The sequence below is a fragment of the Suncus etruscus genome, chromosome 2 (genome assembly GCF_024139225.1).
Source record: "Suncus etruscus isolate mSunEtr1 chromosome 2, mSunEtr1.pri.cur, whole genome shotgun sequence".
NCBI lineage: Eukaryota > Metazoa > Chordata > Mammalia > Eulipotyphla > Soricidae > Suncus > Suncus etruscus.
The window spans coordinates 52,936,279-52,949,274 of NC_064849.1; the positions used below are offsets into that span (position 1 = coordinate 52,936,279).

Below are 12,996 nucleotides of genomic sequence, written 5' to 3' on the forward strand. Positions count from 1 at the left end.
CTTGTACACAGCCGACTCCAGGCGAACCTGGGTTCAAACCCCGGCATCCCAGATGGTCCCCCAAGCCTGTCAGGTGTGATTTCTTTTTGTTTGTTTGTTTTCATTTTTGGTTTTTGGGTCACACCCAGCAGTGCTCAGGGGCTACTTCTGACTCCACACTCAGAAACTGCTCCTGGCAGGCTCAGGGGACCATATGGCATGACGGGATTTGAACCACCAACCTTCTGCATGCAAGAGAAATGCTTTACCTCCAAGATATCCCTCTGACTCCAAACCACCATCCTTCTGCATCTAAGGCAAACGCCCTACGGCTGTGCTAGCTCTTTGGCCCCATGCCAGGTGTGACTTCTGATTTTAGGGTTTAGGTATTCTCCAAGGTGGAGCACCAGCCTTCTAAGTATGAGGCAACATGAAAATAAAGTACAGATATCCTAGACAGAATTTCATAATTTACATCACATTTTTATTCAAGTAAAATATTTGGGATCAGAAAGATAACTCAACAGGCTTATGCATGCTTTCCATGCAATAATTCCAAATTTGATCCCTAGCACTGCATCACTGGACTGCAGAGTTACCCCTATCAATAAACCAAGAATAGCCACTTAAGCACTACTAGGTGTGGTCTCAAAGCAAACAAATGAAAAATATTATGATTAGCATACATTTAATTAAGCCTAAGTGAGCTGTCTTAAATATCCAAATAAATTTGGTTTCATTATTGTTCAGAAAAGCAAAAGCTCTTGTTCAACACCATCATCTGTTAACACAAATGGTTCAAATCCTTTTTGTGGAAAGGTTGTAGATCATAAACACTTATGTACAATAATTCAGAAACACTTATGTGCAGCAAATAATTCAAGACACAGTAAATGACACTGAAACACATATTTTATTATATACTAAATTTAAAAATACAAATCTTATTAAAAATGCTTATGAAATTGTATACATAAATCTGTCAAATACAATCCAATCATGACATTATGTACATATGCAGAAGTTAATCAGAAACAGAACAAAGTACTTAACTTTGTTGATAATGAATTTCAGAAGTTAAACATTTTAACATTTGGCAACTATGAAGTAGTGATCTGCACGAAATGGGATTTGCAGAGGTAAAATAGTAAGAAAAATAAACGGAATAATGCAGATAGTCCTGCCGGTGTGTTGATAAGTAGATCTCTTCGTTCTTAAGTTTCATTTTAACAGAAACTAAAGTGCACAAGACCACCAGGAATACTTGATTTGGTTATACCCTTTTATATAGTACAGCCAACTATGCTGCTATACTGAAGGTTTTGAGACTTTGTACTGTTCCTGAGGGTTTAGAAGTAAATTTTGAATGTAGCTAAGGGAAGAGAAGCCAAACTTTCTAAATTGCACCAAGAGGCCTTAAAGTGTAAAAATGCCAAGATTAAAAAATAATAATTAATTTGGAGATAGACTCAAGGAAATCATTCCTTCCTATTTTGCCTGGAAATAAAATTAGGTTAAGAACCTAGTTTTACCTCTGGAAATTGCTCACTAAAAATCTGTTTCCATTAAAAAAAATCAGACATGTAGAGCAAGCACCACAATACTGTCAGTCACTGTTCACCACTTACTGCATCATAAATACCAGGCTTAAATGCCGACGACCCTTTAAAAAAAATCACAAGAAATACATGTAGAAGCATGTTATAACTTGACACTGATTTTACTAATTAACATTACATATAATTTGTAAAAATAGGTCACCACCATACAATGAAGGACAAGGAAAAGGAAAACTGCTACTCTACAAAAGTGCTCCTTTTAGCTTTCAAACCCAATAGCTTGATTTGGGATAAAATAAGATTGTAAGGTAAGGCCATCAGTTCTAAATAAGCTGATGAGGCCATATATACATACTCACATATATGTTTAAATTTCAGTTCTGATTTAACACAGATGGACTAGTACAAACCATTTATAGGAAACATTTCATCAGGTTTATTTACAAATACTTGATATGGAAAATAAAAAATATTGCAGATAAAGATAACCATTTAGCAACATAGATCACTAAAGATAAAAAAGACTTGCAAGATGTTTTTAAAAAACAAAGAAAAAATTTAATAAGGAATCCCTACCATATATGCCTTTTGCCACTGATCCTATCGGTGAATAAAAGTATGATCCTGATTAAACTTTTATTACCGTATCTTTTAATAACATACCAGTATGAGATCTACTTCAAGTATTACCCACAAATATCGTCTCTCATGACTCGATGAGAATATTAAGTTACTGAATTCATTTTCACCCCCATGGCACATCATACTTGGTAGGCTTAGATAATACTTAAATCATGATTACGAATGTTTAATTGAGTATTTTCCTTTCTGTAACTGTGAAATGTAAAGCTTAGATTTGCTTCCATCAGTTCTCTTAAACCAAACTTCATCATGGTTAATTGTTGTAATTACAGCACTAAAAGAAAAAAGAGAAAAAATTGAATGAATTAACGAATATCAATATACCTCCTTCATTTACTTTAGAGTACTATCTATAAAGCCAAAATAGCTGGACTACAAGACTAGACTCAGTATGTATTGTTATTTCCTAGACAACTGCACTATCAGTACATCATTCTGCCAAAAATTTAGTATTCAGCAATACTAAATAATCTCCTTTCTTGGGGCCAGAATGACAGTACAGTGGTAGGATGTTTGCCTTGCATGCGACTGACCTGGGTTCAATTCCTGGCACACCATACAGTCCCCAGAAACCCACCAAAAGTGATCCCTGAGTGCAGAGCCAGGAGTAAGCCCAGAGCACACTACCCAAAATAAATAAATAAAAATAAAATATAAAAAAAATATATGAACATATATATAAAATATAAAAATAATCTCCACGGGCCAGAGAAATAGTAAAGTAGGTAGGTTGCTTGCCTTGCATGTGGCCAATCCAGGTTCAATCGTGGCATCTCATATGGTCCCCCACACCCCACCAGGAGTGATTCCTGGGCTCAGAACCAAAAGTAACTCCTGAGGACCACTAAGTCTGGCCCAAAAAAACAAAAAACAAACAAAATCTCTTTCCTGTTAGTGCTGGCAAATCTCACTTTCTATTATAATTATTAAATGTACAATTTGTTCCTACTCGAGCTCATCCTATTAACATAAAGTGAAGCTAAAATAGGTGCTTATACAATATTGCTCCATCTCCTATCAATTTTGGCTATCAAAAAAAAATCTCAAGAGCTGAGTGATAGTACAGTGGGGAGAGCATTTGCCTTGCAGACTGTCGACTCAGGTTCAATCCCTGGCATCTCATGTGGACCCCGAGCCTGCCAAGAGTAATTTTTCAGTCAGATCCAGGAGTAATCTCTAACCACCACTGGGTGTGATGCCCCCATAAAAACAAAAATAATCCCTAATTTCCTGGGGCTCAAGCGATAACACAGCAAGTAGGATGTTTGCTTTACATATGGCCGACCTGGATTTGATCCCTGGATCCCATATGGTCTCCAGAGTCTGAGTACAGAGCCAGGATTAACCTCCGAGCACCACTCGGTGTGGTCCAAAAACCAAAAATGGGAGCCAGAGAGATAGAATAGCAGTAGGGCATTTGCCTGGCACACAACTGATTCAGGACGAATGGTGGTTCAAATCCTGACATCCCATATGATCCCCTGGGCCTGCCAGGAGCAATTTCTGAGCATAGAACCAGGAATAACACCTGAGCACTGCTGGGTATGAACCCCCAAAAATAAGAGAGAGAAAAAACAACAACAACAACAACAAACAAAAAATCCTTAATTTCCCATGTCAAACTATCTATGATACTTGTACAGGTTTTTGATACTATTAAACATTTACACAGAAATATACTAAAAACATGTGTATAATCTTCAATACTATTTCATATATTAACCACATTCATACTATGTTGCAGTAAAATACTAAAAAAGCAGTATTTACTGACAACATAATATACACTCAAATACTGAGCATCATTGAAATGAGATAGTTTTTTACCTTGTAGGACATTCATCTTTTTTATCGATACATATTGTTTGTCCGCGTATATACCATTCACCATCATAATATAATCTTCCCTCTTCAGATCTAGCACTATGCAAATGCTTTTCCAGTTTCACAGGTGCTATAGGGATAAAATAAAAAAACTTTATTATGTGGGGCCAGAGAGATAGCACAGCAGTAGGACGTTTGCCTTGCATGCAATCTCAAGGACTGAAGGTGGTTCGATTCCCGGAATCCCATATGTTCCGTTCCGTCCCATCCCGTCCCGTCCCGTCCCGTTCCCCCCCCCCCCCCGAGCCTGCCAGGAGTGAGTTCCGAGCACAGAGCCAGGAGTAACCCCTGAGCACTGCCAGGTGTGACCCAAAAACCAAAACCAAATTAAAAAATTATGTAATATTAGAAGCACAAAATAATAGAAATTAACTTTGTGAGCTGGATAGTACAGGGGATAGGGTGTTTGCCTTACATGCAGCTGACCCAGATTAAATCCCTGGCATCCTATATGGTCCCCCAAACACCACCAGAATTAATTCCTAAGTGCAGACCAAGGAATAGTCCCTGAGCATCTTCAGGTGTGGTCCATTAAACAAAAACAAACAACAAAAATGAAGAATTAACTCTGAAACTGGAGAGATTGTACAACAGGTAAGGCACTTGTCTTGTATGCTGCTCACTTGAGTTAAAATACCAGCATCTATGATCCCCAAAGTATTGCCAGGAGTGACTCCTGAATACATAGTACTGTAAGCCCTGAGCACAGGTGGATGTGGCCCCCAAACAAACAAACCAAATCCAAACAAATAAATAAGGGCCGAAGAAAGAACTATATCACATTCAGGTTTTTTGACATTTTAAAATTAAGCAAAGAATCCAGAATTCCCCTTTAATTCTGGGTAGAGTTCACTAATGAAATGAATCCACCAATAGAGAGCTCTTTAGTGTGCAGAATATCAAGGATGCAAATTTCCATTGAGAAAGTGTCTGAACACAAACTAAGTGACTTACGTTCTGTTTTCACTCTGTGTGGACCCAACGTAGCCATCGCCTTAATAAAATAGAAGAATAAAGAAGTTGTCTGAGTTCATAAACTATTCTGGAACCTAATATAAGACATTACTAATAACCTTAATAACAGTAAAATAATGTCTCTGGTGTTCTAATAGATTATGTCTCAGACCATAAAGAATAAATGTAACGAATATCAATTCCTCCTGAAGGTATTGCCAATGACTGAAATAATCTCTACTCTCAATTAACAAGTTTCTAAAAGCAGAAAAACCTAATAAGGAAAACAAATCTTTTTAAACTAGCACAAACTTTTAACTCGTGACTGTTCAATGACAGAATGTAAGACATATAATCAAGGTTCAATTAACCACTTTCATTCAGTCAACAAATATTTACTGAGTATCTTCTGGGAGTCACGTATGAGGTATGGACCAGGCACAAGATGGTCACATTTATTTTTGGACAACTGAAATAAATTATTTTGCATAAATTATTGCATTCTTACAAAAAATTTACAAGCTGCTATGTCTCTTAAAGTAGTTTTGCAACCAGGAGTAAACTCCCCACAGGAGAGACCCCAATACCGCTCTGGTACCAAGTTGTCCAGGGTAGCTTCATACAACATCCTGACGACAAGGAAACAACTTGATCTAAGGACAGGTTGTCCTACCTCACCTTCTAACAGTGAGATGAAATAAGAAGACACTCTATCCTTTGATGTGTGCAAAAAACAAGATCACTAAATACAGAATACTGACTACAACAATTATGACTGAGCAGAACATCTGGAACCATAAAGACTCTATCCTAGATTTCATCCTAGAATCTGTAAAAACTGAGATCTCTAACTACAGAGAACTGACTTTGACAACCACAACTGAGCAGAATCTTTATTTTTTTTTTTTGGTTTTTGGGTCACACCCAGCAGTGCTCAGGGGTTATTCCGGGCTCCAGGCTCAGAAATTGCTCCTGGCAGGCACGGGGGACCATATGGGACGCCGGGATTCGAACCGATGACCTCCTGCATGAAAGGCAAACGCCTTACCTCCATGCTATTTCTCCGGCCCCAGAATATTTCTTGGCACCAAAAGAAAGACCTAGGGGTTCAACAATGAACATGTCCGGAGCCTGTAATTGATCTCATGACAGTATGCTTCAATGGTGGAGACATCCTGAATCTCTTAGGTCAAGGGAATTTCCTAATTTTCCCAATATTTCCTGTGCCTATGATAAAAAAAAAACAACACCTTGACACACCAGCCTCCCACCTTTCTTTTTCTTTCTTTTCCTTCTATTAAATTTATATTTATAGCTTCTAAACAAGGGCTCCCTCCTGCTTTCTTCTTCTTTTATTTTAAACAGAACCATAGAACATGAATCATCTTGTTCTGTCTCATATTTCTATTCTTCCTACAATTTGATTAAAAAAAAAAAAAAAAGTAAAGAAAACAAGAAGTGGATGGTACCAGGAGCAAAGCAGTCTCATGAACTTTGAGCAGAAATTGAAAAAAAAAAGATCAGACCTAAATACCCAACCCAAAGTGAACAATAATAAAATCAAGAGACCCAAATTACAAGCTATACACAAAAGGGACCGGTTATACTAGCAGTCCAGGGGGCTAAGGTGGAGGTAAGAGATACATGCTGGGAATGGGCCAAGGGAGGACAACACTGGTAGTGGGAATGGCCCTAATTCACTGTCACTATGTACTTTAAATATAACTGTGAAAGACTTGTAATTCACATTGGTCTCAATAAAAATTATTTTTAAAAAAGTAGTTTTGCAACCTGTTGTTATATTTTAATAATTATCTTAGAGAATGATGCAAAGTAAATCAAATATACAATAATCATTCTTGATGCATTAATGAAAAAAGAAAATCTTTAAGAAAAGTCTAATACTTGTATTTTATTGACTTTTATTCATACCTTCCTAATTGTTGTCCAGTCTTCAAGAATATCAAGATCTTGTAGCATATAAACTATATATGGACGTTGAAAGGTCAAGGTCAATTTACTGATAAAATCATAAGTCTAAATTTTATTTTCAATTTTGTTTTTTAAATAATAGAATAAGTTGTTATAAGTTTTAGTATGATGAATTATGGCTTCACATTAGTCTTGCAAAAAACTGTAAAAGGACAAATTCAGACTTAAATAATTATTTAACTAAAAAACTTAGTACCAAATAAATGTATCCAAATATTTCATGTTATAACAATGATTTCATGCTTATCAATGTTATTGTAATGGCACAGACAGTTTTAACTATATCTCAACCCCATAACCATATACTCTCCTTTCTACTGACTATAAGATGCATCTTCAATCTAATCACTGCTTTGAGATGGGGGAGAAAGTTACCATTGAGAATTCCAAGAAATGCACATCCTAATGTAATTTAAAGACATCCCAATACCAGAAATATGAAAGATGCCATATGCATGAAAATTAAACAATCATGCTGAACACCCAACATTTTTATTTCACATCAAAGTAAACTATGAAGTCATACTGAATTTCAAAGTTGAGATCATCATTAATGTCCTGCTCTTGCCCCTCAGAATCTAAACTATCCTTTCTGTCTTTAATTAGATTTAGAAATCATCTTTTGCTTATTACAGGATCAAGCAAACAAAGACAATATGTACTAATAAAGGCTCCAAAAGTCTACACAATACTTAATGCATGTGAAAGCCAAAGAGAAAGCCAGAAAAATTGGGAAAAGATATCTGAAACAACAACGGGCTTCTTTTTGTCAGGACTGAATGGATCTTTTCTCTTTTTTCTTGACTGAAGTTCATCATTCCATAGCTCTGGGAAGTAAATAAAATTAAATGTTAGCATATTTCTGGAGAGTGGAAGTAAATAAAAGGATATAGTATATATAGAGAATTTCAGGGCAAAGATTTCATAGGCAACTATGTGTATGTCTATATACACAAAAACTACATATAATGAAATAATTCATAAATAGCTATATGTCTAGAAGTTTCTTCTTTATCAAAGTAAAATTCAACTTGTCACTTAAGAACTAGTACTGATAAACTTATGACAGGCACTTTGATTTGATCTGTTTGCTTTTGAGGAATTAGAAGCCATACCTAGTAGTGCTGGGGGTTGGAGTTGTCTACTCCCAACTCAGTGATTAAGATGATTCCCAGGGATAGTGTATCTACTCAAGTAAGGCTGCTTCCCTTCTATGCACCTTAACTCTGTATTATCTCTCTGGTTATTTTGTTAAATAAAATAAGATGCACTCTCTCAATGTTTAAATCTATCTCTGAGGTTTTTGTTGTTGCCATTTTACAAACCAGGAGGCCAACTTAGAAAACCTAATGTAGCCCAGGCAGAAGGTGATGAAACAACATCAGAGCTCACAACTTGTCTCATCCACTTATGCCTAATCTATATCAAAAAAATAAAATTTATATGAAATAAATAATTCTATTTGTAAGAATTACATGACATATCACTAACAAAAATACCTTCCATAATTCCCCCCTAAAAAAGCAAATTTTATAATGATCTGTTTTTCCTTTTTCTGAGACAAAAAGCTACCACACTGTAATTTTTATTCATCTAGCCTCTCTCTGTAGTACCAAGAGAAAAGTTTTATAATCCTTTGTCTACCTGACAATATATTAACTAAAAGGGAAAGTGTCTATCATCCATTCCTAGTGGGCTGCAATATTGTTTCTCTCCTACTATACTTTTTATAGTTCCTGTCACACTTCTGTTGTCTCTTTTCATGTGTCCATTTTCTAAGTCATTCTGAAGTGAGTTCAAATCAAAACAAGAATTACAGTCATATCCAATTAGAAGATTCACCCTTGTATTTGCCCTTAAAGATTACAATGTTGTAAGTCTCAAAAGCAAACCAAAAGATCAAAATCCCTTAAACATAATCATATTATTTGTTACCAGATGTAATATCAATACTGTGTCTGTCCTCTTCAAGTCTTCTTATCTTCTCCTCTAGTTCACTCTGGACTGTATCATATAACAAAAGCTTTTCACTCTAAAGATAAAAGTAAACAGATTGTACCTAAATAGAGAGGAAAATATTTGCCAAAATTAAATAAGTTACTCTTCAAGTACCTTTAAATTACAGAATTTATTTTTGACCTTTTTAATTCAACTTAATATTTTTTAAAGATGAAATATAGAAAGCTAGAAAATATATAATCTAATTATACAGCAAATAACATGAAATTATGTTAAGGGCACCTAAAATTTATATACAGTAAGAGGTATTTACTTTCTAAAAACTCAAGGTAAACTTCCATCACCTCTTTCAAATATAAGCAGGTCATAATATCCACATAGCTCAATTGTACAGCATTGGGCTTGCAGGCATAAATTTGATCCCAGCACTGCTCCCACAGTCAAGTGTAATCATGGCAGTGATATCTGTAATCCCAGGCATCAGTCCCAAGTGTATGTTTGATCCCCAGTGAACACATGTAGGTACTATCAACATGTAGGTGAACACTAAAAAAGTATTTGAAGCTCCCCCGCCCCAGCAAGCACTACAATTATCACAAGAACAACAACAAAGGGTAGGGGAAATACATTTTACATAATAAAAACAATTAAAAGAACCATAAGGTACCACTTGTCACTATAATAAAGAACTGGGTCTAAAAAGATATAGTCCACTTAATAAATTCAATGTATCTCAAATCATTAAAATAAACTTTAAATCAGAAAGAAAAAAAAAGGTTAGAACAATAGCATAGCACGAAGGTGCTTGCCTTGCATAAGGCTAACCTGGGTCCAATCCCAGAAATCCTCTATGATCCCCAGGAATAATTTCCAACTTTAGAACAAGGTAACTCTTGAGTATCACTGAGTGGCTGACCCAAAAAGTAACTACAAATAAAAAAACATAAAGAGAAAGATTTAAATAAGTTTTAGAATCATTTTATTTTATCTTATTTTATTTTGGTTTGGGGAGCCACACCCAGTGGTGCTCAAGGTTATGCCTGGCTCTGTGCTCAGAAATCGCTCCGGGTTTGGGGGACCATATGGGATCAAACCCACATCCATCTTGGCTCAGCTGCATGCAAGGCAACTTCCTACCACTGTGCTACCACTACAGCCCCTTAGAATCATTTTAAATAATAATTATAATCAAGGAAATTATGGATTAATTATATCCAAATTTTCAACCTAGAAATCTGTGACTTGCTTAAAAGACAAGATAATTTTGTTTTGTTTTGGATTTTGTTTTCATTTGGTTTTGGGGCCATACCTGGTGGTGCTCAGGAGTCACTACTGGCTCTGAGCTCAGAAATTGCTCCTGGCAGATTTGGGGGACCATATGGAATGCTGGGGATCAAACCCAATTCCAATCATTCTGGCCCCAAGACAAGATAATTTTAAAAGGCCACACTAGAATCCATGTTTGCTAATTCTATTTTATTATTCTTTTATATAATAGTATCCATTATTTGGGAGTATGCTGGGTTTTTGGTTCAATTTTTCTTTTGTAATCACACTCAGTGATGCTTAGGGGTGACTCCTGGTTCTGCACAACAGGAATTACTCCTGGTGGTGGTTGGGGGACCATCTAGGATACCAGGGATTGAACCTAGGTAAGCCCAGTGCAAGGCAAGCATCCTACCTACTGTACTATGACTCTGACTCCAGTATCCATTATTTTAAGAGCCATAAACACTAGAACTATGGCTATGACTGAGATTTAGTATTTTACACATGTTTTTGAAATAGAATAGTATTGTAAACCAATGGTAAATGAATACAACTCGATTTAAAAATACAAATTAAGGGGCCAGCGATGTGGCGCTAGAGGTAAGGTGTCTGCCTTGCAAGTGCTAGCCAAGGAAAGATCGCAACCACGGTTCGATCCCCCGGCGTCCCATGTGGTCCCCCCAAGCCGGGGCAATTTCTGAGCACTTAGCCAGGAGTAACCCCTGAGCATCAAGCGGATGTGGCCAAAATAAATAAATAAATTAATTAATTAATTAATTAAATTAAATAAAAAATAAAAACACAAATTAAACAATAAAATATAGATTCATCATATATAGAACTTAAGACAGACTCCCAAGCCACCTATCACATGCTATTATCTAGAAAGGATTTTAAGATATCGGGATAGATAATATCTAACTATCTAAAAAAGGCTATGGGGATAGTTAGATATGATTTCTTGTGATAGACACAGCCATAGCTATTGTAGATATCATTCCCAGTGTCAATCTTGAAGATTTTTCTTGAGGGTTTGAGCTTTTCTTGCTTGTTTTGTATTTTAGAGCCACACCTGGGAATGCTCAAGAATTATCCCTGGCTCTGCACTCAAAAATTACTCCTGGCAGTTCTGGGACCACATTAGATGCTAGGCATGGAACCCGGTCATGCTGCATGCAAGGCAAGTAACTAACCACTGTACTAACACTCTGGCCCAGAGTTTAGACGTTTAAATATTCCTTGAGTGGCAGGCAAGAGATGACTTTTGTCACATGGAAAGAAAAAGTCAAATCAAAGCAGTCTAAAACTTGATGTCCTAAAGAAAAATATCCTTTTTAATGAACAGAAGGCATCCTCAATGTAGTTCCTCTGGAGTCCTGAAGAACTGGAGTTACCACGACCATACCCCACAGTGCTCAAGGGGACACCACAGATTCCCCTGCCAGGGATCAAACCTGAATGTTAAGAGTATGCAAGGTACACATTCCAGTCCTTTAATTTTGCTTTCTTGCTCCTGAAAATTTATCTTGTTGCAGGATAACCTCTCTGCTTGCTTTTTTTTTTTCTTTCTGGGGCACACCCAGTGACGCTCAGCGGTTACTCCTGGTTATGCACTCAGAAATCACTCCTGTCTTGGGGACCACATGGATGGACGTCAGGTGATCAACCGTGGTCCACCCTAGGTTAGCATATGCAAGGCAAACACCTTACTGCTTGCACCACCCCTCCAGCCCAATGCTTACTTCTTTTAACTTGTCTCCTGCCTTTAGTAAAGTCATCTGACATATTCCAAACTTTAAACTAGGAAATATCAGGAAAAGAGAACAGTCTTCCACCAAACAGTGATATTCATGTGACAGGGCCAAGACTCAGAAGCCTTAAGTACATTAACGCAACAGGTAAATTCCTTTATAATTGCAATCCTGAGAAAATTTTACTAAGCCTGGGAAATTCTTACTAAAATATTACTAAGAATCAAAGGTGTCTGCCTTGCAAGTGCTAGCCAAGGAAGGACTGCGGTTTGATCCCCCAGCGTCCCATATGGTCCCCCCAAGTCAGGGGCAATTTCTGAGTGCTTAGCCAGGAGTAACCCCTGAGCATCAAATGAGTGTGGCCTGAAAAAACAAACGAACAACAAAAAAAAGACGATTTTTAAAGCTTTCTTAATAAAAAAACAAAATATAGGGGCCAGAGAGATAGCACAGCGGCGTTTGCCTTGCAAGCAGCCGATCCAGGACCTAAAGTAGTTCGTTCGAATCCCAGCGGCATCCCATAAGGTCCCCCGTGCCTGCCAGGAGCTATTTCTGAGCAGATAGCCAGGAGTAATCCTTAAGCACTGCCAGGTGTGGCCCAAAAACCAATATATATATATATATATATATATATATATATATATATATATATATATATATATATATATATATAATTATATCATATATATATTATATATATAATTTAAAAAGTCAGAAACATGGGGCTGGAGTGGTGGCGCTAGAGGTAAGGTGTCTGCCTTGCTAGTGCTAGCCTAGGACAGACCGAGATTTAATAGCCAGGCGTCCCATATGGTCCCCCCCAAGGCAGGAGCGATTTCTGAGCGCATAGCCAGGAGGAACCCCTGAGCATCACTGAGTGTGGCCCAAAAAAACAAGAAAAGAAAAAAGGTCAGAAACAGACCTTGCTTTCAGCACTCTTGTTTTTTGATAACGGTCTTTGCAAACCACCTAGAAATCTAAAGAATAAGTGACCATAAAAATAATGA

General features: G+C 36.9%; 1 protein-coding gene across 1 annotated transcript in view; it reads right to left on the minus strand.

Moving 5' to 3' along the window:
• Nucleotides 1–873: 873 nt before the first annotated feature.
• Nucleotides 874–12,996, minus strand: part of BRMS1L (BRMS1 like transcriptional repressor) — a 38,040-nt gene continuing 25,917 nt past the window's right edge. The window contains exons 5-10 of the mRNA XM_049766750.1: nt 8,946–9,042; nt 7,754–7,837; nt 6,951–7,015; nt 5,019–5,058; nt 4,008–4,134; nt 874–2,454 (exon numbers count right to left, since the gene is read on the minus strand). Coding sequence (XP_049622707.1) covers nt 2,337–2,454; nt 4,008–4,134; nt 5,019–5,058; nt 6,951–7,015; nt 7,754–7,837; nt 8,946–9,042 — 531 coding nt within the window. The 3' untranslated portion in view covers nt 874–2,336. The remainder of the gene's footprint in view (nt 2,455–4,007; nt 4,135–5,018; nt 5,059–6,950; nt 7,016–7,753; nt 7,838–8,945; nt 9,043–12,996) is intronic.